This window comes from Lithobates pipiens, unplaced genomic scaffold, assembly GCF_037356315.1.
Source record: "Lithobates pipiens isolate NorthernLeopardFrog02 unplaced genomic scaffold, aLitPip1_a1.2 Scaffold_22, whole genome shotgun sequence".
NCBI lineage: Eukaryota > Metazoa > Chordata > Amphibia > Anura > Ranidae > Lithobates > Lithobates pipiens.
The window spans coordinates 42,043,237-42,071,036 of NW_027507784.1; the positions used below are offsets into that span (position 1 = coordinate 42,043,237).

General features: G+C 41.6%; 1 protein-coding gene across 1 annotated transcript in view; it reads right to left on the bottom strand.

Annotated features, from left to right (window-relative positions):
• Nucleotides 1–27,800, bottom strand: part of LOC143923676 (uncharacterized) — a 74,079-nt gene that overhangs the window by 1,621 nt on the left and 44,658 nt on the right. The window contains exons 3-12 of the mRNA XM_077447491.1: nucleotides 26,430–26,463; nucleotides 23,395–23,456; nucleotides 20,590–20,653; nucleotides 18,639–18,694; nucleotides 15,703–15,741; nucleotides 11,859–11,961; nucleotides 10,411–10,496; nucleotides 6,033–6,071; nucleotides 2,651–2,695; nucleotides 1,456–1,515 (exon numbers count right to left, since the gene is read on the bottom strand). Of these exons, the coding sequence (XP_077303617.1) occupies nucleotides 1,456–1,515; nucleotides 2,651–2,695; nucleotides 6,033–6,071; nucleotides 10,411–10,496; nucleotides 11,859–11,961; nucleotides 15,703–15,741; nucleotides 18,639–18,694; nucleotides 20,590–20,653; nucleotides 23,395–23,456; nucleotides 26,430–26,463 (588 nt within the window). The remainder of the gene's footprint in view (nucleotides 1–1,455; nucleotides 1,516–2,650; nucleotides 2,696–6,032; nucleotides 6,072–10,410; nucleotides 10,497–11,858; nucleotides 11,962–15,702; nucleotides 15,742–18,638; nucleotides 18,695–20,589; nucleotides 20,654–23,394; nucleotides 23,457–26,429; nucleotides 26,464–27,800) is intronic.

Consider the following 27,800-nt stretch of genomic DNA (forward strand, 5'->3'; position numbering starts at 1 on the left):
TCCCCTCTATTACTGTTCTGGTAACAACCCAAAATTTGGCATTTTCTTTTACTGCTACTCTTGGTGATAACAGTAAACAGGACAAATAGAGAGGGCGAATTTCCCTAACGGGAACACAGACAGCAATAAAAACTGACTAGTGTTCTAATCCATCTCCACTCTATCCAAAACTAAAGAAAAAAGGTTTGCTTTCAGTTACAGTAGTATACTTTAACCACTTCTTGGTAGAGAGTGACTAGGTGTCCAGGGAGCCGCACATCAAGTCAAGACCTGCTTTATAATAGTGATCCCCATGAGTAAGCTCCAGTGGGTGGAGTGAAACACATTGGGGGTGTGGCCTGGCGAGGGTCCAGGCTGAGACTGCCATTCACTATCATACAGCAGGTCTTGACTTGACACCTAGTCACTTTCTACCATTGCCTGGAGCATAGGCGAGCTCCCTTCCTGGTTGGCACAGGACTTTATTCCCATACATCCTGAGCTATACACACATATGCTTGGTTCGCATTACCACTTCTTGTCTGAGCTATAGCCAAAAGATGGCTACAGCGTGGTCATCCAGTTCTCGGAGGGCATCCATGGACGTCCTCCCATAAGCACGCCCTCTGGGGCACCCATACAGCTCGCTATGTGAACACAGCTAATCACAGAACGAGGTAAAGGGCCTATCACAGCGACCCTTTACCATGTGATTAGCTCTGTCCAATCACTAGACATGTGCATTGCCAAAAAATTTGTTAATTTTAGTTTTCGTTTCATTTGTTTTTGTTTTTTTTTCCATTTTTCGTAAATCCGTACATTTGCACATTTGTAAATTCTAAAATTCATATATTCGTAAAATTCATATATTCGTAAAATTCATACATTCGTAAATTCGAAAATTAGTAAATTCGTAAATTAGAAAATCCGAAAATTTAAAAATCTGAAATAGTAACTAACTATTAAATTATAGGTATTGTCATTTCCTTTCAAATTTGGCTGTTAGCAAACGTAACAAATACGAATATATTGGAAGTTACGAATTATCCGAAGTAACGAATGCCACATTTAAACAAATGGAACGGAACAAATTAATAATAAATAATAAAAAGTTTTTATTATAGTCATTTATTATTCTTAATTCATTACGTTCCATTCGTTTGAATATGGCATTTGTTATTACTGGTTAATTCGTAACTTTGGATAAATTTGTATTTGTTACGTTGCATTCTTGTATGTACAACACATGCATGTTGCATTATCGTATGTACAACACATGCACACGAATGTGCATCTTAATTTTTGTTATTTGCAATGTGCTGCACAAAAAATAAACATCTACCTTCTTTTACGACACCTCAACGAAATGCTGGGGTGAATGGGCAGGAAGAATTGAGAATATTATAGAAGAGGCATGATTAATTGAAGGGGGAGCAGATAGGGCAAAAGGTATCTCCACCATGACATAAAACTTACGGTGATGGGTGGAGCTGTGAGGTTTCACTGCTTCTTCCACGTTGACATACTCCAGGCTCTCTAAGAGTAGGGGGAAAAAAGAACAAAAGCCGTCACTGTCTCTGCCAATAAAATATGGAGTCAGCCTGGCTATTGAATTAGCATGAGAACCAAGCCAAGTATATGTACAGTATGTTAAGTATATGTACACTATATATATATATAATATAATTTATTTATATTTTTTTATATACTGTATTTTTGTAAATTTTTATTTTGGTCTGTGTTCCCTCACTTTCGGTCTGGTAAAATATTGTCAACAGGATAGGAAGTGAAGGTAAATTTCTTTTTAATAGAGCTCCAGATAGCAGTAAAAATCTAAGTTTTCGGCCAAACATACACTTTAACAATTTTTTTTTAAAAACATAACCACATTTGATATTTTTTTCTTATATCTGCCTGGAGTTTGGCTCATTGCTTTCACATGTGTCCTTAAACATAAAGGTAATCCTTTTATGTGACCATTATTATTAATATTATTATAATTATTTTTAATAATAACAATAACAGTAAAGATAACAATAATCCATACATATTATTGTAAGTAATAATAATGATTTATAACAAGAATGTCTTATTACTATCATCACCATGACTGATAAGAATAATAATAAAAAAAACACTAATAAAAATGATTATTAACCATCATCATCAATAATAATGATTTTGTTTATTATCATTATTATCATTATTAATAATAATAATAATAATAATAATAATAATAATAATAGCAACATTAATTTAAAAAGTATTATTATCATCATCATAAATAATACTAAATAATAATAGTAACAATAATAAAATATATCATTATAAATAATATTATTAATAATCATAATCATTTTAGCATTATAATTATTATCAACAATAATAATATTGATACTTACAATAACAGTAATAATAGAAATGATGTATTATTAGTATTAATATTATCATTATCAATAATAGTAGTAATAACAACAATAATAAAAAAGTATTATCATCATCAATAATATTATTAATAATCATAATCACTGTAACATTGTTATTATTATTAATAATAATAATAATAATAATAATAACAATAATAGTATTAATAACAACAGAAATAATACAAATTATTATTTATTATCATCACCATCACATAAACCCCAGTCTGACTAAGTTGGGAACTTACCCTTAGAATCCCTCACGTTTACATAGTTGTTGTCGTCTGTCGCTTCTGAAAGAGGGTAAAATCTCTGTTACTTGGAAATCTAAATCAATATCTTCAGCCAGTCAGACACAGAGAAGTCCTGACATTAACTCCTTTGCCTTTTCACTAACCAGCTGTTGTGTTGAAGCCTATCTGAAAATGTATACCGTATATACTCGAGTATAGGCCGACCCGAATATAAGCCGAGGCCCCCAATTTACCCCCAAAAAAACTGGCAAACTTATTGACTCGTGTATAAGCCGAGGGTGAGACATGCCTGTCCATCCCTGTGTGTGTGTCCGTCCCTGTGTGTCCGTCCATCCCTGTGTGTGTGTCCGTCCCTGTGTGTCCATCCATCCCTGTGTGTGTGTGTGTCCATCCATCCATCCATCCCTGTGTGTGTGTCCATCCATCCATCCATCCCTGTGTGTGTGTGTGTCCATCCATCCATCCATCCCTGTGTGTGTGTGTCTCCATCCATCCATCCATCCCTGTGTGTGTGTGTCTCCATCCATCCATCCATCCCTGTGTGTGTGTGTCTCCATCCATCCATCCCTGTGTGTGTGTGTCTCCATCCATCCATCCATCCCTGTGTGTGTGTGTCTCCATCCATCCATCCCTGTGTGTGTGTGTGTGTGTGTGTGTGTGTGTGTGTGTCCAGCCTACCTGTGTCCCGAGCCTCCGTCCCGTGCCTTGCCTCCTTGCCTCCGTCCCGTGCCGTGCCTTGCCTCCGTCCCGTGTCGTGCCTTGCCTCCGTCCCGTCCCGTGCCGTGCCTTGCCTCCGTCCCGTCCCGTGCCTTGCCAGGATCGCCGCTCTTCGTCGGCGCCTCGGCGGCCATACTACAATTCGAAAGCCGCGCCTCCGCCTCCGCCTCCGCCTGTGATAGGCGGAACACTGAATTTCCCAGCAGCCTGTGTTCCGCCTATCACGGACATCGTCTCATCCTCGTACTACGGACGAGGATGAGACGATGTCCGTGATAGGCGGAACACAGGCTGCTGGGAAATTCAGTGTTCCGCCTATCACAGGCGGAGGCGGAGGCGGAGGCGCGGCTTTCAAATTGTAGTATGTCCGCCGTCTGTCTGCTCGATACGCTGATCGAGCAGTCAGACGGCGATGACTCGAGTATAAGCCGAGGGGGGCACTTTCAGCCTCAAAAAAGAGGCTGAAAATCTCGGCTTATACTCGAGTATATACGGTAATTGTATAAGGGCCAATTTATATCATCGCGTTTCCACACATTGTGCTAACGCATGTTATGTTGGAAGGCCATTCATTAGACCACCAAAAAATGTGCATGCATCATTTCTTTCAAGGCAACACACCAGAACACATGGTAGGGTTATTGAGGGAGCCTGGAAACTCTCCATAGATACAGTGGAGAAGTGGACGTAGCCAGGGCCGGCTTTAATATTGATTGGACCCTGGGCAAACATTTTCTTGGGCCCCCCCCGCCTATGTATTTTTGCTCTCCACGTGCCTGCACACTATGGACTGTAGTGGTGAGGGGACCCATCAATAGACAGAAAATTCCTAGGGATCCTAGAACTCATGGGATCAGTGGCAGTGCTGGGGGGAGGGGAGGGTGTGATCAATGGCAATGTTGATTTTTTTTTTTTACCGACTACCAATATAAATAGGATTTTTATCACTGGCCACCAATGTAATAGGGGTTTACACTGACCACAAATGCAATATAAGCATTCACAGTAACCACCAATGTAAGGAGGGAGACCTTCACAATGGCCACTAGTGTGAATAAGGAAAGGATTGTACACCAGGCCCCAATGTAATGAGAAGATTTACAATGACCACCAACGTAAAGGGGATTTACACTGACCACTAATGTAATAGGAGCATTCACAGTAACCACCAATGTAAGGAGGGATTTACACTGACCTATATTGTAAGAGGGACCTTTGCACTGGCCACTAGTGTGAATGAAAGGATTCTACACCAAGCCCCAATGTAATGAGAAGATTTACATTAAATTGAAAAAAGTGAAGGCGATCTGTTCATTTTTACGACTGCACCATATACCATAAAAACAAATGTTTTACCTTTTAGTTCTATTTTAAAATGAATGGGTTGTTTTACAAGGTGAAGGTTCACATATACTTTAAAGTGGTTGTATAGTCCTTTTTGGGACTTTTACCTACAGGAAAGCCTATAATAAGGCTTACCTGTAGGTAAATAAAATATCTCCTAAACCTGTACGGTTTAGGAGATATTCCCTTCGCAATGCACTGCTGACTGCAGCGGCACATGCGCACAGGGGATTCCCGGCTGAAAGCCCGGCAGTCTACGGACCCTGCCGGGAAGAAATCTCCCGCGCGCATGTGTGGGAGTGACGATATCGCGGCTCCGGCCACTCCCAGCGCCGGAGCCGCAATACCCGGAAGGAACGCCGAGGGAACATGTCAGCTTCCTCGGCGTGGATCGGACCAAATGTTGGGGCTTCGTTCTAAGGTAAGTATTTCATAATGAGCTAGTATGCGGGGCATACTAGCTCATTATGCCTTTTCCTTTGCAGGTAGGAAAACAAAACAAAACACATCAGCAGGTATACAACCGCTTTAAGTAGCATAGAACTCTGCACGCTCAATGATTACTGAGAAAAGAAGATGGCACTATAAAAAATGATAAGAAAACTGAAATTATGTCTCAGTCTTTTCATATACTACAGATCCTTGAGTAATCGGTAAGTAGCTCCTTACATATGAATGACACCAGTCTGCGGCTATTTACATATGAATGCAGCCACTTTTTACATATCAATGTTGGTTATTTACATGTAAACACAGAGTCTGCAGGTGTGTCAGCTGTACACAATAGGGCAAAGCTGGGCAGCATTAGTAGCATCACTTCACACTGAGATATCGGGACAAAGCACGGGACTAAAATGTCAAGAGACAAGGGAAATTTAAAGAGATATAGTTGGCAAGTATGAGGTAGCTGCTTTGGGCCCCACAACAATGACAGGGCCCAGGGCAGCTGCCCCTTTTGCCCTGCCTTAAAGACGGCCCTGGATGTAGCCACCTAAGATCAGGAAGTGTGTTATTCACATGTGCCTCTGCAATGTAGTAGAGCCTCATGGGTATCTAGTGCTGCCCCTCCCTATCCCAGGCTGTGCAGGTGATGGCAGGATGCCACTGTGACTCGGTTACTTATGATAGCTCTATCAATAAAAATTAAAAAAAAAACATTTTTTTAAGTGACTATATAAACTCCATTAGAAATATCTGCTAGGAGTTCAGTTTTAATGACAGTTCGCTGACAATATGTGAATCATTCTCTTATTTTGCTCCAAAAATCATTGGTGAGATGCAGAGAATGCTGATAAGCAGCAGATATTTTACGTACCATTTGACTGGGAAGGACCTTCCACATTCATATAAATCACTGGAAAAAAGAAAAGCACGATTATTTGTGTTTCTTTCTTGAAATGAAATATGGAGATTAGCCTCCCAAAACTATACTATATGGACACCTGACCATCACATCTACTGTATATAAGCTGGTTGGATATCCCTTCCTGAAACCATGGCCAAAATATGGAGTTTAATATAACATCCTCCACTCTTCTAGGAAGGCTTTCCATAGGATTTTGGAGGGTGTCTGTAGGAATTTGAGTCCATTTGTGACAGTTGAATTTGGGTGAGAAGACCTGGCTCATCATCAGCATTACAATTCATCCCAAAGGTGTTCAGTAGCGTTGAGTTCAGGGCTCTTGTGGTGCAATGAGGGCAATTCACCAGCTACTGTACTTGTGAATTGTCTTGTCATTGTAAATGATCAAATAGAATACTTGCTTTTGGCCTGGATACGGGGGGGGGGGAGGGGGGGGGAGTTGTGTGTGCAGGAGTACAGATATCATTTGAGTGTGAGCAAAGAGAAAGCAAGGTGTGTGTTGGAGGTAAGGTCTTACTGGTGTGGCGCATGCTCTTTTTAGCTAAGGGTTCGTGTCTCATTAGGAGAAACCTGGTCTTTCAGTTTTGTCCAAGATTAGTAAATCCTGGTTATGGGTCCTGGGTCCTAGAGGTCTTGTAGAGTATTGGGTGGGATGGAGCAATCAACACTGGTTCCTTGTTTTGAAGATGACCAGCACCTATTGATTTTGCAGGTGCGTATAGGCCTTATCATATAGGAGCTGAGCAGAGTTCAGAGCTCCACCCTCCTCACCAAATTGTTCTACTGCCAGGGAGAAGGTTTCTTCCCACCCAATGCTCTACAAAGCCTCGGAGCTCCAGGTCTCACACCAAGATGTACTAATCTTGAAGATACTGAAAGGTCAGTCTTCTTCTAATGAGACACATCTCCAATCCCAACAACCTGCATGGCGTAGAACCCTGGGTGCCACCACACGGTTGTGCTGCCAGGGAGCAGAAGGTGTATGCAGACGAACGAAAAGTGTTTTGTTTCTGACCTCTGACCTGCCTGGCCTGAGAGAGAGGTCAGACTCAAAAGACTACCAGTGTGTAGGGTTGCCACCCCATCCCATACACATATTAATTACACGGGTTCTGTGGCTGATTAAGGTGGTAATTAAACTCACTTGGTGCCTTATCTGCATTAAATAAGCCTCATAACCTGCGTAAATAATATGTGCTTGGTTTTAAATAGATGAGGTAGCAACTCTACCAGGATGTGTGCATACACCTGCCACTCCATGGCAGCACAATGGTCTCCTGGGGAGGGAGAAACACTGAACTTTAGTCAGCTCTCATACCATAAGAGCTGTACACATCTGAACAATCAATAGGTGCTGGTCACCATCAAAACATGGACCCAGGGTTGGAGGTTTCATCCCACTGAATACTCTACAAAGCCTCCAGGCCCCAGGACCCTTTCCTGGAGAAAACTGAAAAGCCAGCTAAACATTCAAGAGCTTTTCAATCTGCATGGTTGAAAACCTTGGATGCCATCAAACCTTTATTACACAGTGGCACAGGGCAGCCTTGTCACAATACATATCCACGTGGTCATCTCTGCTTTTTGAAAAACTGTAAACTACCAAAAAGCAAATAAGTACTAATTAATCATAAGTAGATAAAAGTTTGAACAGGAAGATTGAGGTGAGGCTATAATGGAATTTAATGGTACGATAGAGACATTTAAGATGCAAATTTAATAAAAAAAGATAATTTATTGATAATATAACAGCATGTATTAAAACAAATACATTGATAAAAATATAAACTCTGTATGTTCAGAAACAAACACAGTGAGGGTGTGGTTATAAGAACTAATATTACCAATTTGCCCTACAACAACTGTACAATGGCATGCTCGACATGTTTCGCGAACACATTTACCACTTCTTCAGGAGATTTTTTTGCAAACATGTGATGTTTTATTAAACAGAGGTTATATATCATACTATAGATAAAGAAAAAAAAAAAAAAACATTAATCATAATGCTACAGAAATACAAAATACATCATAAGAACATTATACTCATACGCCTGGTGTCCCCCCCCCCAAGAGCCAAATCAAAACGCAGCAGTCCAAAAGAGGAAAAGGTCCACCCTGGAGGACATGGAAGCCAACACAGACCACAGGGAAGATGGAGTAACTTGTAAGCTGGTAAAAGGATTTAATAGATAGTATTGTGATTATAGCGGATTATATAGTAAACCACCAAAATAGGTATAATAATAATGATAAAGTATTATTAGTCAATCGCCCACAATGACAGGTGGTGCAACAGTCAAATACGACTTCTTTGATGGTATAATGCTAAAGAAAATTGTAGAGCTTCAGAAGAGATCAAAAGTGCTATAAAAATAAGGAAAAGTTGTAGTAGAGATTGTATGTCTAATAATCGTATAACCTGTAACATATGTAAGTCACAGTGATTCGAAATTTCAGAAAGCATACCCATGCCTTTACCTTGGGGCAGCTAAACACCCGGGCACCCATACATTTATATGTATAAACCCACACACATATATGTCTCTCTATCTCCACTCCTCACACATATAAGGGTCTCCAGAGATAATTCCATCAAAACCAATAATTGGGCCAAGGGGAACTGGAGATGATCATAACCTAAAAGAATACATATAGAACAAATGAGGCGTCCATCAGTATACGTCAATCAGACAGAGACACTGTGGAAATGTAAGCCAATAAAGCTGGTGGACAGAGACAGGCCACCTCAGAAAGATAAAATAAGTGGCTACTGCATCCACACAGACAAAGAAGAGAGTCTCTTGGAATAAGATACATATGGAGTCCTTTTAGAAGGAAGTTTAAAAAGAGGATGGAATAGCAGTCTTGGAGTATCCCCCTTCTCTGTAGGTAGGAACCTATATTGGATCTTTGGTCAAGTGCTATTCCATCCTCTGTTTGAACCAGGGGTGGACTGACAACTCATGGGGCCCCCGGGCAATAGGAGATTATGGGGCCCCCAGGCAATCAGAGATTATGGGGCCACACAGTATACACAAACACACACAGTATACGATCACACAGTATACATATACACGTACACACAGTATACACAGACATGTTTCTATTGGCTGAGAAGGTACTGGAGAGGTGGGGCAGCGATAATCTCTGGATTTTGAGACCAAAAGGATGTCGGTAAGGGACATTTCAGAGACAGATGTAAAAAAACACACATTTTTACATACTGTCCCTGGTCTTACTGAGGCTGGCAACCCTGATGGGGCCCCCTAGTGGCATGGGGCCCTCGGGCAGTGCCCGAGTGGCCAAATGGTCAGTCTGCCCCTGGTTTGAACATGCTTTTAAAAGGACTCCATATGTATCTTATTCCAGGAGACTTTCTTCTTTGTCTGTACGGATGCAGTAGCCACTTACTTTATCTTTCTGAGACGGCCTATCTCTGTCCACCATATTTATATAAGGTGAGATATGCACATTATTTGATATCTATAAGCTTTATTGTCTTATATTTCACATACAATCTCTCCTACCACTTTTCCTTCTTGTTATAGAACTTTGGATCTCTTCTGAAGTTCTACAATTTCCTTTAGAGTGATACAGTCAAAGAATTCGTATCTGACTGCTGCACCCCCTGTCATGGTGGGTGATTGACTAATAATAATTGTTCCTTATTATTATTAGTGTACGTAGTTTGGTGGTTTTAATCCTCTATAATCACAATACTATCTATTAAATCCTTTTACCAGCTTACAAGTTACTCCATCTTCCCTGTGGTCTGTGTTGGTTTCCACGTCCTCCGGGGGTAGACCTTTTCCTCTTTTGGACTGCTGCGTTTTGATTTGGCTCTTGGTGAGGGGGCTTCTTGGGGGATAACACCAGGCATATGAGTATAATGTTGTTATCATGCATTTTGTATTTTTGTAGCATTATGATTAATGTTTTTTTTATCTTTCTTTATCTATAGTATGATATATAACCTCTGTTCAATAAAACATCATATGTTTTAAAAAAAATCTCCTGAAGAAGCAGAGAATGTGTCCGCGAAACATGTGGTCGAGCTTGCCAATGTACAGTTGTTGTAGGGCGAATTGGTAATATTAGTTCCTACAACCACACCCTCACTGTGTTTGTTTCTGAACATACAGAGCTTATATTTTTATCAATGTATTTGTTTTAATACATGCTGTTATACTATCAATAAATTACATTTTTATATCAAATTTGTATCTTAAATGTCTCTATGGTACTATATTTTTTCTAAATCTTTCGGCACTCTAATCTTCTAAATAAAAGTGTAGTCCTATGTACAAGCATGTAAAGGGATTTGTACCTGAGGACAGGCTCTCTCGGTTGATGAGGGCAGAAGGGGGCTCCGTCTCCACAGGCTTTCTACTGCTGACATCTGGAAGGACATCACTGTGCAGACGCAAAGGAAAAGAAATAAAGCGTGTGAACAAAATCTGCTTATAACAGATTTTAAGTCTAAAGCCTCCTACACACGATCGGATTTTCGGCAGGGAATTGTGTGATGACTGTTGGCCTAAAATCCGACCATTAGTACACTCCATCAGACAATTGTTGTCCAACTTTCCGCCAACAAATGTTGGATGGCAGGCTAGTAAATTTTTGGACGGACAATGGTCTGTTGTCAGATTTTCGTATCGTGTGTACACAGGTCCATCACACAAAAGTCGAAAGTACAAAAATACATGCTCGAAATCAATGCTCACCAAACACGACATTAGCAGAAGGTGCCCAAAGGGTGTCACTCAAGAGCTGAAATTCCATGTAGTATGCAATTAAGTTTGTGTTTGTTGGCCGACAATTGTGTGCCATTAGTATGCAAGACAAGTTCCTGGCACATGCCCTATGGACAAAAGACTGACGCTCTGTTGGTCAACAATCTGATCGTGTGTGCGAGGCTTAAGGGTATACATGGGATTGTGTGTGTGTGTCAGAACTCCCAATCCAAGGGGTATGCAAAAGCAGCTTGATGCAGCTTAGAAGGATGCCAACTGCAAGTCAGAATAAGATCAATGCAAGTCAGAAAAGTCCATTGCAAATCAGAATAAGGTCAAATGCAAGTCAAAACAAGGTCAGAATGAGGTCAAATGCAGGTCACAGGCACTTCTGAAGAACCTCAGATGAAACTCAGAAGTGTCTACAACTTATCCCAATTGCAATATGAATGCACCTGAAAGCACACTGTATCTACACAAGTCTAAATTTTGGCTAGAGAGCCTTCATTAACCCAGTAGCTGCCAGTGAACTATAGATCTCAGTGTTTCTCATTTTAATGCTTACATTTGTAGTACCTTAGCCTCCCAAATTCATGTCTTATTTATTTAAAGCCTTACTTTAAGATCATTTTTTATTTTTTTTATTTTTTAGTTTCCCACTGGAGTTGCACGGAAACCCTTCTGCAAAACACTGTGTGTGTGTGTGTGTGTGTGTGTGTGTGTGTGTCCTTTGAAGGGCACAGAGCCTGGGCTTTACTGGAAATCTTTGGTGAGACAAATATAGAGATAACCTTGCTGCATCTTCCTCCCAAACCATGCTCCTTCCCTGGCTATCACACTAATCAATTGGATTTAATAGTTTTTGACCCACTTATGGAGAAGAACAAAGCTGATGAGAATTTCGGACTCAGTCAGAAGGTGACTCAGAAAGTATTTAGGGCATTTGGATCAGCAAGATAGCCAGGCAAATGATATTTTTCAGTAGGACAGGACAATGATAGTTTTCTATGAAAACAAACTCTGTGTAGCTTTTTCTTACATATAGGGTGGGGTAGCCTTGTAGTCATTGGCGTAGTTAGGATAGTCGTCATCATACTCATGGTCTTCATCCTCGACCTCTTGGTTTTTAGGGGGTGAAAGCCCTATGAGAAAATATACAAATTTACATTACGTTTATACCCTTTGAAAGTGATGTTGTATGTTGATTTTTATAGATAATCCACCCACTTGAGGTCCTATTGGCTCACCCACTTTTGTAAGGATATAGGCAACAACCTTAAGTAGCAATCCATGCCCGCATTCTCCACCATATGTGAGCTGGGTGCGTTTATTGGTGATATTTACAGGTGCGGTACGATGCTCCAAAAACAGTTCTTCAAAAAAAAGTAAACCCAAAACCCTACCCGTGTTCCGGCACTAACAACACAAAAGACATGACCTGTCCGTTCCCCAGGCTGCAGAGCACTGACTGTTTTTCTAGGTGAGGCTAAAGGGCCTGCAAGGGAATGCTGCAACACCTGGGGTGGATCAATGGTCCTGAAAGGTACATGATAGTAGCCTAGGAGATGTGTGAATCTTGAACAGGACCTTTTCAGGCCACCTGAGAGACACTGTGATACTATATCCACTTCCCGACTGTAGGACGTCCATGGACATCCTTGGGTTGAGGTGCTTATACCAGAATGATGCCTGCAGCTACAGGCATCATCCTGGTATCAAAATTTGAAGTCAGCGATTTCCTGTAAAGCAGAAGTGATTCAAGTGGCTCCTGTGAGTGAGGGAAAGGGGCCCCCCCGCCGCCTTTCCTGGGCTCTTCCATCCGTTCTCGGAGCCCGGGATCGATGCAACCGGTGGCCATGGCTGCACTACACAGAGAGAGAGAGAGGAACTGACATCTCTCCATAAAGAGGACCTGTCACGGCCCATGCTGTCACAAGGGATGTTGTTCATCCCTTGTGATAGCAATAAATGTAATACAAAAAAAAAGTGTAAAAAAAAAGTTTTAAAATAGGTAAATAATAAAAATAAAAAAAATTAAAGCACTCTCGTCCCCCTGCGAACGCAGTAAGTCCCACACCCAGTGGCGGCCCGTCCATAGGGGGCGCCCGGGCGCCGCACCCCCCTGTGTGGTCACAAAAAAAAAAAAAAAAATGTAAAAAAAAAAAAAAAAAAAGTTTTAAAACTGCCCCTTTAAAAAAAAAAAAAGTTCTTTAAGGAAGTGCACTGTGCTCGAGCGCCGGTCACAGTGCACTATGGGAACCGCCACGCCAATGCAATCATGAGATTGCAGACGTGGCGTTTCATTTGCGGGCGTTTAGCCCGCCTCAGGGCGCTTTCTGAAGCGCTGAGTAGCTTCCGCCCGGCGCTGTAGTATGTGTTACTACGGCCGGGCGGGCAGTTTGATTGACATCTGAGTTGATTTAGATGTCACTTCCTGTCTTCTCTCTCTCATTTCACCTGAGAGAGGAAACAGGAAGTAAGAGGAGTAGAGCGGTGTGCAGGAGAGGAGCGGCTGCGGAGAACACCGGAGAGGAGCACACAGTCAGGTAAGTGGGCTTCGGGTGTGTGTGTGTGCGGGTCCTGGGCATACATGGGACTATTGTCTGAGCTCTGCATTGTCCGGACCAGGCGCCAGCGACAAATACCTGGATGTTCCTGCTCATACAACAGATAATTATCTCCTGGCCACTCCGACCTGTCCTCCCTGTAATGTGCCTTGCGGAGGAATGGCCACAGGAGAGCAACAGCACACCTATGTGTAACATTATTCAGGAATACAGACTTCTGGATAGACATATCTGTGTGTATATATGTGTACCACTACCCAGGATTGCAGAGTGCTGTATAGATATATACTGTGTATTTATAGGTATACCATTATTCAGGATTGCAGACTTCTGTATAGCTATCTATGTATAGATGTGATATTATCCAGGTTTTGCAGACTCACATGGATTGCAGAGTGCTGTATTGATATCTATATGTATAGGTGTACTATTATCCAGGATTGCAGAGTGCTGTATTGATATCTATATGTATAGGTGTAACATAATCCGATATTTCAGAGTTATATATATATATATATATATATATATATATATATATATATATATATATAGGTGTACCATTATCCAGGATTGCAGAGTGCTGTATATATATCTATGTATACTATACATAGATATATATACAGCACTCTGCAATCCTGGATAATGGTACACCTATACATATATATATATATATATATATATATAATGTGTATAGGTGTACCATTATCCAGGATTGCAGAGTGCTGTATATATATCTATGTATAGTATACATAGATATATATACAGCACTCTGCAATCCTGGATAATGGTACACCTATACATATATATATATATATATATATATATATAATGTGTATAGGTGTACCATTATCCAGGATTGCAGAGTGCTGTATATATATCTATGTATAGTATACATAGATATATATACAGCACTCTGCAATCCTGGATAATGGTACACCTATATATATATATATATATATATATATATATATATATAACTCTGAAATATCGGATTATGTTACACCTATACATATAGATATCAATACAGCACTCTGCAATCCATGTGAGTCTGCAAAACCTGGATAATATCACATCTATACATAGATAGCTATACAGAAGTCTGCAATCCTGAATAATGGTATACCTATAAATACACAGTATATATCTATACAGCACTCTGCAATCCTGGGTAGTGGTACACATATACACACAGATGTGTCTATCCAGAAGTCTGTAATCCTGAATAATGTTACACCTATACATATAGAACTCAGTAATTCTGAATACACAGCTACAATGTTACACTACTGTTTTAATATATACAGTTTCTATACAGCTCTCTGCAATTCTGGGGCAATGATACGCCTATACACAGTTATACACAGGTATGCCTATACATAACCCTGTATTTCTGGATACATAGATAATGTTAGTACAGTATGTCTATGTACACAGCTACTGTATTTGCAGGACAATGAAATTCTGGATACACGCCAATATCATTCTACAAATTCTGGGTGTGGCTTATGAGAAGTGGGAGGGGCCAACCGTGGATGGGCGGGGTCTTGCGCCCCCCCATCCTAAAACTTCACCAGCCGCCACTGCCCACACCCTTATGTAAACGGTGATCCCACCACCCTTGTGTGGTATCATCACAAATGTCAGAGAGAGAGCCATAATTCTAGCACCAGATGTCCTGTGTAACTCTAAACTGGTACCCGGTAAAGGCGTTTAAAGCGATGTTTATGGAGAATTTTAAGTAACGTAGTTTGGCGCCGTTAAGCAGGCCTAAGCAATTTTAAAGTGTGACATGTTAGGTATCTACTTACTTGCTGTAGCATCATCTTTTATATCTTACCAAAAAAAATCGGTATTATATTGTGTTTGTGTGCACTAAAATTCATTCAAGTGTGTGTGTGTCAGCTGATGACTTCCTCAGCACTCTTATCAGTTACATTTCTCTTGGCTATCTCTGAGGACTACAGAGCACCCGCCTCTTATGTTATGGAGAAGGGCGTTCTGTTGATAACGCTGCTTCTCCATAGATACAATAAAGTAAAAGTAGCCACCCTAGGACAGAAAGTGGGTTACTGGCAGGATCAAAAAATGAAAAAACAATGGGGAAAAAAACAACAACAAATGCAACCACCACATTTGAGGCTTGGTAAGCTGCAAAGTTAAATTTTTGTCATTTTTGTACGAATATTCTGCAGATTTTAGTTTTTTTTTTTAAATAACTGGGTAAATGAACTTATAAAAAAAAAAAAATACAGTGATATAGGGTGTTTTGGATGATTCTTTGGAAAAAGTTGGAAATGATGGGGGAAGGGCACTTACCTGGAGAGATGGGCGCAGTGTCAAAAAGAGGTGGGAATTCTGCAACAAGAAAAAAACAACATAATCTATTACAAAGAAATGTATATAATGCACAAATATAAATATTTAGTCGTAGTAGAGTCCCATCCTGACAAAACCATTTACTAAATATTTATCACTGTAGAAAAAAAAATTATTTATCACTGTAATAAAAAAAATAAAATCACAAATTTAACCACCTGAATCCTCAGCCTTTTTCACCCTCTTGAGTTCCAAAGCATTGTATTTTTATTTATTTTTTCGTTTAAACATTTGTAGTCTACCCTATTTTTCATCACAGAAAGGACTTAAATTTGGTAGTCAATTTGGATACAAATATTTTTATTTCCTTTTTTTCATTAGAAATAAATCATAAAAAAATTGAAGAAAAAGCATTTTATATTTTTTCCCAATGCAATGATTACATAATATGCTCATTCCTTTATATTTACCTCAAAATATACATAGTTAGTACTAATTATGTTAAAGAGCTCTCAATGTCTACCTCAACTTATTATACATCCTTTATTAGGACAGATAGGGCCTTAATTGGGAAGAAAATTTGGATACATAATTCTATTTCTGCGGTTTTTGTTAGGATTCAATAGAAAAAAAAAAGCAAAAAAAACTTTTTTTAAATATTTTAAAATAATTTTTCTTAAAACTTTTTCTTTAAAGATTAACATTCGAACTGTGCAGAATATAGCTTGAGAACATTTGATTTTGCCTAATTTGCACAGAAGAAATTTAGGTGCAGTTTCCATGAATAAAAAAAAAAATTCTTTAATGTATATCTAAACCCAAACCTTGTTTTGGTAGAGTAGGGGATGGTTGGAAACCTTCTCCCACAAGGGAGATTTACCACTCTGAATGGCTCCGTGTTCTATGTACAGGACATGGCATATGTCAGAGCTATATAAAAGCATAAAAATAATAATAGAGTGTGACTGTGCTGAGGACATTTGAATGTAAGCACCTCTGGTGCATGGACTGTTCTGAATAGCTCAGTATTGTCTGTATAGGACTGCGGTATGTGCCAGAGCTACAGTGCATCCGGAAAGTATTCACAGCGCTTCACTTTTTACACATATTGTTATGTTACAGCCTTATTCCAAAATGGATTAAATGCATTATTTTCCTCAAAATTCTACACACAATACCCCATAATGACAATGTGAAAGAAGTTTGTTTGAAATCTTTGCAAATTTATTAAAAATAAAAAACAAAAAAAAATTCCCATGTACATACACGGTATTCACAGTCTTTGCCATGACACTCAAAGTTGAGCTCAGGTGCCTCCTGTTTCCACTGATCATCTGTGAAATGTTTCTACAACTTGATTGGACTCCTCCTGTGGTAAATTCAGTTGATTGGACATGATTTGGAAAGGCACACACCTGTCTATAGAAGGTCCCACAGTTAACAGTGCATGCCGGAGCACAAACCAAGCCATGAAGTCCAAGGAATTGTCTGTAGTGCCCCGAAAACAGGATTGTATGGAGGCACGGATCTGGGGAAGGGTACAGAAAAAATTCTGCAGCATTGAAGGTCCCAATGAGCACAGTGGCCTCCATCATCTGTAAATAGAAGAAGTTTGGAACCACCAGGACTCTTCCTAGAGCAGGCCGGCCAAACTGAACGATCGGGAGAGAAGGGCCTTAGTCAGGGAGGTGACCAAGAACCTGATGGTAACTCTGACAGAGCTCCAGTGTTGCTCTGTGGAGAGAGGAGAACTTTCCAGAAGAAGAACCATCTCTGCAGCTCTCCGCCAATCAGGCCTGCATGGTAGACTGCCCAGACGGAAGCCACTCATCAGTAAAAGGCACATGACAACCCACCTGGAGTTTGCCAAAAGACACCTGAGGGACTCTCAGACCATGAGAAACAAAATTCTCTGTTCTGATGAAACAAAGATTGAACTCTTTGGCCTGAATAGCAAGCGTCATGTCTGGAGGAAACCAGGCACCGCTCATCACCTGTCCAACTCATTAGAAGGGATGATGGCAACTACATGCCACTGGTTATGAGCTAGAATTTTTTTCCATCACCTGCCCAATACCATCCCTACAGTAAAGCATGGTGGTGGCAGCATCATGCTGTGGGGATGTTTTTCAGTAGCAGGAACTGGGAGACTAGTCAGGATCAAGGGAAAGATGAATGCAGTAATGTACAGAGACATCCTTGATGAAAACCTGCTTCAGAGCGCTCTGGACCTTAGACTGGGATGAAGGTTCATCTTCCAAAAGGACAACGACCCTAAGCACACAGCCAAGATAACAAAGGAGTGGCTACCGGACAACACTGTGAATGTCCTAGATTGGCCCAGCCAGAGCCCAGACTGGAATCCGAGTGAACATCTCTGGAGAGATCTGAAAATGGCTGTGCACCGACCCTCCCCATCCAACCTGATAGAGCTTGAGAGATCCTGCAAAGAAGAAGAATGGGAGAAACTGCCCAAAAATAGGTGTGCCAAGCTTGTAGCATCATACTCAAAAAAGACTTGAGGCTGTGATTGGTGCCAAAGGGGCTTCACCAAAGTATTGAGCAAAGGCTGTGAATACTTGTGTACATGGTATTTTTGTATTTTTAATACATTTGCAAAGATTTCAAACAAACTTCTTTCACGTTGTCATTATGGGGCATTGTTTGTAGAATTTGTTAGGAAAATAATGAATTTAATAAATTTTGGAATAAGGATGTAGCATACAGTAACAATATGTGGAAAAAGTGAAACTCTGTCAATACTTTCTGAATACACCGTATATAAATGTATAATAATAATAGTGTGCGACTTGGGGGGGGGGGGGCATTAGAGTGTAAGCTCTTCTAGTGCAGAGACTGATGTGACTGTCTCAGTGTTCTCTGTACAGCACTAGGTATATAAATAGCTAAAATACATGTTCTGGTCTCATACATACCTTTAATATCTCTTCCCACTGAACTCCTGCGGCTGTCAGGGGGAATGGGAGACCGCCTGCAGGCAGAAAATATAAACTTTTTATTAACATTCCCTTTAATTTCTGCTCCAAAAAAAACCCTTATTGGAAGGCCAGAACCCCCCCCTTGAAAAACTCTCCTGCACATCTACAAAGCTTCATGATCATAATCACCTGTAAAGGTTAATTAGCTGAAGGAATAATATGACATATCAGCCTCCTCTGCACATAAATGCAAAAAACGTAATTTCTTTCCTGGAGAAATTGTCTAGGGAGCAACACAATCTGATGGCACAGATGAAAACGTGAAGGCATACTCTCATAAGTATGCTCCTCAGCACCATCTAGTGGCCAAACTGTGCAAGAACAGGACAGACACACACTGGAGCAAGGGGCCACGGAGTAGGTGGATGCTTGGCCAAGGGGCCTGACACCTAGGGTTGCCACCTCATCCCTTTAAAACCGAACACATATTAATTACACGGGTTCTGTGGCTGATTAAAGTGGTTGTAAACCCTTACAAACCACTTTGACCTACAGGTAAGCCTAGATTAAGGCTTACGTGTAGGTCTAAGAAATATCTCCTAAACCTATACGGTTTAGGAGATATTTGCCCGAAGACAGGCACCGGCGCGCAGGCGCACTGAGCGTGGCATCGTCGATGACGAAGATGCCACGCATCTAGGCTCCCGTGGGCATGCGCGGGAGTGACGTCATCGCGGCTTCGCCGAATGACAGCGGCGGAGCTGCGAGACCCACCGAGAAGATGGATGCACCGGACTACAGGGGACAGCGGTGACTTCGCTGGCTCCTGTGTCAGGTAAGTGACACATAATGGACTACTATGCGATGCAATGCGATGCGATGCGATGCGATACATAGTAGTCCATTATGCTTTGCCTTTGCAGGGAATGAAAGAGGAAGTAAACTCATCAGGGTTTGCTTCCTCTATAAGGTGGTAATTAAACTCATTTGGTGCCTTATCTGCATTAAATTAGCCTCAGAACCTGAGTAATTCATATGTGTTCGGTTTTAAAGGTTTGAGGTGGCAACCCTATGTGCCACCCAATCCCCTGGCAAATAGAGATAGACACACACTAAGGTGAGAGGTACCCCTGTCTCTTCACCCAAGGGATGAGTACCGTGCAGGCTCCTCCTAGTTGGGGGGCAGCCGGGGCATAAAAGGTTTAAAAGTTGAGCTCCCAGAAGCTTGAATATCAAAATAAAAACTGTTTCAGTTGAAGAATATACAGAAACTGTTATGGTTAAGTGACGATAATGGCAATACGGTCTCTAGTACATTGAAACAGTTTCCAGAGACACCTTACTGCTGAACTTTGCTCCTCACCCTTTACCTGCACATTATGGATTGTATTTATAAAATAACAATAATAGTTCATAGCATCCAACTGGTATTACAGTTTAGTTTAGCGCAAATGGGGCAAAATCAAACATTCTCAATTTTCTGCTACGGTTAAAATGTTACTCAGTCATAAAAAAATAAATAGAGTGGCTCATAAAAATACCACATTATGGCCACTAAATGGAGCTGACAATCATAGGAAATAAGTGTTTTTTTTTCTGTGATCCTAAGCTCCATCTAGTGTCAGTAATGCTGTATTGTCCTATTCGCTCAGCTTTTTAGGAAAGAATAACATTCGATCTGTAGGGGTAATACACGTAGAACATTCAATTTTGCCCCATTAGCACAGAACGAATACGCTAGCAGTTTCAGTGGACAAATAGCTATACGTTTTTTTTTTTTTGTTTTTTTTTATATAAAATAAAAACACATATACTGTACAATTTGCATTTTATCAGCAAGCTGGCATAAATGTAATAAAGAGCTATACTTATTGTTGTTTGCATCTAAAATAGCTGCAAAGTATACCACCTCATTCATCTCAATACAAAATGAAATAGCGTTACGTACGGGACGGTGAGGGACATTTCCTGGGTAGACATGATGGTGTGAGAGGTTGATGTTCGAGGCAAAACTGTGAAAGATCGAACCAAATTAGAAAATTCTTACTGTGGCCCTGTCATTCATTTATTTAATAAAATGATAATATTAATCACTTTAATACCGGGCACTTTTATCCCCTTCCTGCCCAGGCCAATTTGTACCTTTCAGCGCCGTCACACTTTGAATGACAATTGTGCGGTCATGCAACACTCTACACATATGACATTTTTATAATTTTTATAATTTTTTTGTTTTCACACAACTAGAGCTTTATTTTGGTGGTATTTAATCACCACTGGATTTTAATTTTTTATTTTTTTTAAACAAAAAAAGACAATATTTTTTTTTTTTTGGGGGGGGGGGTCAATTTAATGTCTAAACAGCTGGCAACAAAATTGAGTACACCCCTAAATGAAAATATCCAAATTGGACCTAAAGTGTCAATATTTTGTGTGGCCACCATTATTTTCCAGCACTGTCTTAACCCTCTTGGGCAATCAATTTCATTGGTACAAGCAACCATTTTCTAACTAGTTCCATAGCCCATTGCAATTGAATATATGAAAAAATATTATTGGAAAATAAAAACACTGCAAGTAAAGCGGAGGGCCGTTTAAAAAAAAAAATAAAATTAAAAGTCAGCAGCTGCAAACACTGCAGCTGCTGACTTAATAAGCCGACTTACCTGTCGGCTCACCCGTCCCTCGCCTCTCGGGTCCCGGCGCCGCCATTCTTTCTAAGGGAAACAGGCAGTGGAGCCTTACGGCTTCACTGCCCGTTTCCTACTGCGCATGCGCGAGTCGCGCAGCGCTTTGTGTTCTGAGACACACAGTTCCCAGAACACAGCGCGACCCATTACCCAGAAGACAACGCGATGAGGAGAGAAGAAAAAAGATCTCAGCGGAGGAGGAAGAGGCAGATTAGGATTATGTGCCTAGCAACAGGCATTTCTGGTAAGTAAAAAAAAAATTTTTTTTCATTTTTATTTTATTTTTTTAGATTTTTTTCTAATTTTTAATGTATTTTTTTTTTTGTCAGGGTGGCCCTCCACTTAAGCATTTAAAAAACTGTGCTTACTTAATTACTTGGGATTTTTAAAGCTGGGTGCCCCCTAAATTTTTTTTTTAAAAGTCAGCAGCTACAAATACTGCAGCTGCTAACTTTTAATAATCGGACACATACCTGTCCCGGGGTCCAGTGATGCGGGGGAACAAAGCCTCCCCCCTCGTTCCCCGCTCCGCTTGCGGCGCTGGCATTCTTTCTGTGGGCACCCGGCTGTGGCTTCACAGCCAGGCACCCACTGCGCAAGCGCGAGAGGCGCCGTGATATGCCGCACAGTCATCTGGGACACGTGACAGGTCCCAGATGACTGTGCGGCGCGAGGGGAAGTGATGTCCCCAGCTCGGGCATTGAAGAAGGCAGACTACGAGGGACCCCCTAGCAACAGGCATTTAGAGGTAAGTAAAAAACATATTTTTTTTCAAATATATTTTTATTTTTATATTTTTTTTATGAATTTTACACTATTTTTATTTTTTTTGGTGGCAACACCACTTTAACTCTAAAATTGTACTTAAACTCTGAACCCCCATTAACATTCAACAATAACACTTATTTCTGACCCTAACACTTATCCCTCCCCTAACCTTGACACTTAACCCCTAAAATAATTCCGTATCACTTAACCTCCCCAACACTTAACCCTTAACCACTTGCCGACCAGCTGCCACAGTTGTACTGCGGCAGAATGGCAAGGCTGGGCGAAATGACATTATGTAACGTCGCTTCGCCCTGTGGCCACTAGGGGCGTGCACCCCCCTGCTCGCCTACGGAGACTATGTAAGTGCGATCACCACCGGGCTCCCGCGATCACTAGGGGCACACGTAGAACTGGGATCTGTGTGTGTAAACAACAGATTGTTTGTTCTTACAGAGTATGAACACACGATCTGTCATCTCCCCTACACAGTCCCCCCCCCCCCCCTTCAGTTAGAAAACACACTAGGGAACACAATTACCCCCTTGATCGCCCCCTAGGGTTAACCCCTTCCCTGCCAGAGACATTTTTACAGTAATCAATGCATTTTGTATAGCACTGATCGCTGTAAAAATGCCAATGGTCCCAAAAATGTGTCAAAATTGTCCGATGTGTCCGCCATAATCACGCAGTCCTGATACAAAATCACAGATCGCTGCCATTACTAGTAAAAAAAATAATAATAACAATAAAAATGCCATAAAACTATCCCCTATTTTGCAGACGCTATAACTTTTGCACAAACCAATCAATATACGCTTATTGCTTTTTTTTTTTTCACCAAAAATATGTAGAAGAACACGTATTGACCTAAACTGATATATTTTTGAGGGATATTTATTATAGCAAACAGTAAAAAATATTGCGTTTTTTTTTCAAAATTTTCGCTCTATTTTTGTTTATAACACAAAAAAAAAACAAAAAAAACGCAGAGGTGATCAAATACCACCAAAAGAAATCTCTATTTGTGGGGAAAAAAAAGGAAACCGATTTTATTTGGGTACAACATCGCAGTTAAAGTAAAGTAGTGCTGTATCTCAAAAAAAAATTACCTGGTCGGGGGGGGGCGGGGGGGGGGGGGAATAATCTTCCGGATGTACAGTATGTCCTATAATTTAACCCTTAATATACAGTATTCCTTATCCCTTAACCTCCCCCAACACTTAACCCTTGACAGTTGGCATACAGTATGCCAGTAAAGTCAGTGAAGCCATAAGTAAACATTGGATACCTACTTATGTTTCCCGAGGGGCCCTTCATGACAATAAAACTTGATGAGGGGGGGTGGTACTGGACTCTAGAAAAAAAAAAAAGAAAGTGAATACAAATTAAAAGGCATGACCCCTAAAGTGACCCCTTTATAAGCCAGGGCAACCTAAACTGAGCATATAATGAAAGAAGAAGTACACTTGTTGAGGTTACCTACAGGGAAAACGGCACTTCAAAACCATCAGTAGATCCACAGATATAGGCAGCTAAAGTTACATGCTGATCTCAGTTTGACGTGTGAAAAAATAAAGACCTCAAAGGAGGAGGAGCTAGTGCAGCCATTCTCAACTAGGGCTCCCCCAGAAGTTACTTGGGGTTCCTTGAGCTGCAAGTGATTGAACTCCTATGTGATGATGCCTTCATAATTCCAGACCCAACGCCACTTGGCAAAGCTGGCAAAATGACCCCAAAGATCTATCATTCTGACCAACACTGTAAAGGAAGGCATTCTTTCTCCATACTGGCGCTGTAAGCAGGGCCGCCTTTAAGGTAGGGCAAAAGGGGCAGCTGCCCTGGGCCCTATCATTGCTGTGGGGCCCAAAACAGCTGCCTCATACTTGCCAACTATCCTGGTCTAAATTCCCTTGTCCCTTGAAGTCTTAGGCCGCGTACACACGCGGGGACTGTTCGCCCAACTTTGTCCGTCAAACAGTTTCGGCAAACAGTCCGCTCAAAATTAGCATGGACGGACATGGCCACACACGACGAACGAACAGTTTGCTGAAACCGTGCGCGATGACGTGAACGGCACGTGCGACGGGACGAAAAATACAACGTCCTATACACTGCATTATAACTTTCGGCGTGTAAATCCTTTCTGAGCATGCGCGGAACTTAGTTTGACGAACAAGCCTACACACGAGGGGACTGTTCGCTGAAACAAAGTTTCAGCGGACAGTTTTACGGAATTTCCGAAAAACCTTGTTCAGCGGACTGTTCGCTGAAACTGTCCGCTGAAAGCCCACACACGAGCGGACTGTCCGCCGAAACACTGTTCAGCGGACAAAGTTGGGCGAACAGTCCCCGCGTGTGTACGCGCCCTAAGTCCTGTGCTGTGTCCCGATAGGTCAGTGTGAACTGTGTGGTACTAATGTGTGATGTGTTGTAACCTCTAGCAACTAATCAGTGAGCTGTAATGTGTACTTCAACCTCTAGCAACCAGTCAGTAAGCAGTAATGAAATGCTGTAACCTCTGGCAACCAATCGCAATTGCTGCCTGATCTGATACAGTAATCTGATTTTAAGTCTAGCTGCTATTTATTGTATGTCTCAGAGGAGGTGGAAAGGGAAATTGCACGGGGGGGGGGGGCAAGAAAAATTTTGCCCAGGGTCCAATCAATATTAAAGATGGCCCTGACTGTAAGGGACATTTTTCCCAATGGCCCCTGATTTTAGCAGGCGTTTCTGTGATCTGAAAATGTAGAGGTTCCTAGGGCAGGGGTCTCCAATCATTCTAAACAAAGGGCCCGTTTATTGTCCTTCAGACACTACATGGGCCGGACTATGGCCAGCGAAAGTGGAAATATTTCCTGGCATCAGTGGGAGTAAGCATTGCCACAATTGGTATTAGGGGGAGGAATAGTGCCCAGTCCTTGGTATCATAGGGAGGAATAGCACCCCCATTTTTGGAGTCATTGGGAGAAATGGTGCCACATTGTTGGTGGCAGAATAGTGTATTGTATCAGTGGGAGGAATAGTGCCCCAAGGGCCTGAGAAAAACAAGCAGAGGGCCACATCCGGCCCTCGGGCCGCAGTTTGGAGACCACTGCCCTAGGGTAACAAGGTTAAGAAAGGCTGATCTGATGCTTTTCCCTCTATGAATATTCAGCGTGTGGGAGGAGGGGGATTATCCACTGACCAACTCTAATGCCCCCTACACACGACCGGACTTTTCGATGGACTTGGTCCGGCGGACAATCCGACGGACTTTGCAGCTGAGGTCCGTCGGACTTGGCCACACACGATCACTCCAAAAGTCAGACGGATTAGAACGTGAAGGAAGTTCATAGCCAGTAGCCAATAGCTGCCCTAGCGTTGGTTTTAGTCCGTCGGACTAGCATACAGACGAACGGATTGTCTGCTAAAAGCCGAGTCCCGCGGACAAATTTGAAGTCAGTCTTATTTCTAGGTCCGCCGGACTTTTGGGGAGAAAAAGTCCGCTGGAGCCCACACTCATCCGATCATGTGTATGTGGCATAAGATGTGCGCTAGGAAAGGGGGAATGAATGTGCCCAGGCAAAGCACACAATCCACCATGTTCCTCTAGGGAAAATGCTCCTATTGATTTAAGCATTAACCTTTGTGACCTGCAGGTGGTGTTTACAAAAAATATCTAGCTTTATAGGGGCCGCCCTGCATCTAACAGGCAGTAGGCTTATCTCCATCTAGAGGCCAAAGGTGGTATTTTCATTTTAAATCAATTATTCACATTCGAACAGCACAGAATATGGCCTGTTTACATTATTTATTAATTTTTTTGTGCATAGAACGAATTTACTGTCAGGGCTGGGCTCAGCCCTTCCTTCTCTGAGCAGGCCGCTCAGCTGTCAGCTAAATTGCCAGCTCCTATCTCTCCACAGTTACTCATCTGTTGATGATATCCTGCTTGTCAGTCCTGCCTACTTAAGCCGTCCAGTCCAGAGGATCTCTGCCTTCGCCTTGGTCAACATCACAGAAACTCCTGCTATCCTGGTCTGTTTGCTTTGCTGACATCCCTTCTGGCTCCAGATCCTGGTTGCTGTTCCACTACATTGATCCCTGACTTCTGGCTTGGCTCACTATCCGTTCGGTTACTGAACTTTGGCTATGTTTTGACTACGTTTGTTCTTTTTACTTTTATTATTAAACAAATATGATTTACCTATACTTCTGTCTCAGCTGATTTCATGTTTTCTGACATGTACACGCTCTTTTACTGGGCAAATGGCTACGCAATTTTTTTTTTTTTTTATAAAACAGTTCCCTAGAGTCCCTCAATCTGACAGGTGATAGATGAACTTACTTGTCATCGTAGTAACCGGTCTCCGTTATATGAACTGAAAGAGAGAGAACGTTATTAAATGAAAGTGGATAATTGAGCTGCTTATATTTTACCATCCCTGGTACCTCCCATCCCCCACATCAATATGATAATAACATTTTTTGTGTATATATATATATATATATATATATATATATATATATATATATCATGTCTGTTAGGCCCTATTCCCACTTGTGCGACACATTTTGTTAGTGTGTGTGGTGCGCAACAGGATAGGAAATCCCATTCACGTGCGTTTCTGCCCTTGTTTCCGGGAACCCCTAGGTGAGAACGCAGCCTTGGAGCTAAAAGGTTGGTGTGGAGGCTGACCACCAATAGGCTTGGACAGCCTGATAGTTAGGATTGCCTTTTGTGTGGTTAGTGCCGTTTTGTTTTTGAACTGTACAGCTCCTGTAAATAGCACCAATCAAAGGCGTGCGCAGGGGGGCGTGCCAGGTGTGCCTGGGCACACTTTAATCACTACATGCAGTGCAGATTCCACCTACTACCTGGGCTTCCCCCATGTTGGCCTCCTCAGCCTTAATGCTTCTGGCTGCCCACCTCTCCCCCCAGCTACTGCGGGTAGGGTTGCCATGTTTTCTTCAAGCCAAACCCGAACACTTTACTGGCGACTGGCTTTTTTTTTTTTTAGTATACACTGTAGACAATAGGATTGTTAAAGACATTGGAGTGGGAGTGGACAGGGGTAGTGAGATGGATAATGCTTCTAAAAATATTTCAATCAATACTTTGAAAACAGTTTAAATGTTCAGTTAAATCAGCCCAGGAGTGGAGTATTGTGTACCTTATGTGGTTGGTGGTCATTGTGGATGACCTGGGTATAATACAGGGGTGTTTCTAGAACTATACAAGACCTGGGGCACCTTTGGGCACCCAAATTTAAGCAGTAATGTGGCATGCACAGTGTGTCACGGCGAACACTGGGTGCTGTCCAATTACAGAGAACAGTGAATGGAGTGTGGGGGGGGGGTTTAATAAATAAAACCTCTGCGAACTCATAAAATAGGCTTTGTTTGCTTTGCCACAAGAAATAGTCTCACAGATATGCCAACCCATCAGCACCATCATTTTAAAAGAACGAAACGCTACCATTACGTATGATTTTATGTGCACTGAATATAAACAGACAGCCAACTCTTTGAGCCGACCTTAAAGCGGAGGTCCACCCTAAAGTGGAGCTTCCGCTCATTGGAACCCTCCCTCCCTCCGGCACCACAATTGGCACCTTTCAGGGGGGGGGGGGGGTGCAGGTACCTGTACAGTACAGGTATCTGCACCCACTTCCGGCATAGATATCTGCAGAAGGTACGCCCCTTTCCGCAGAATCTA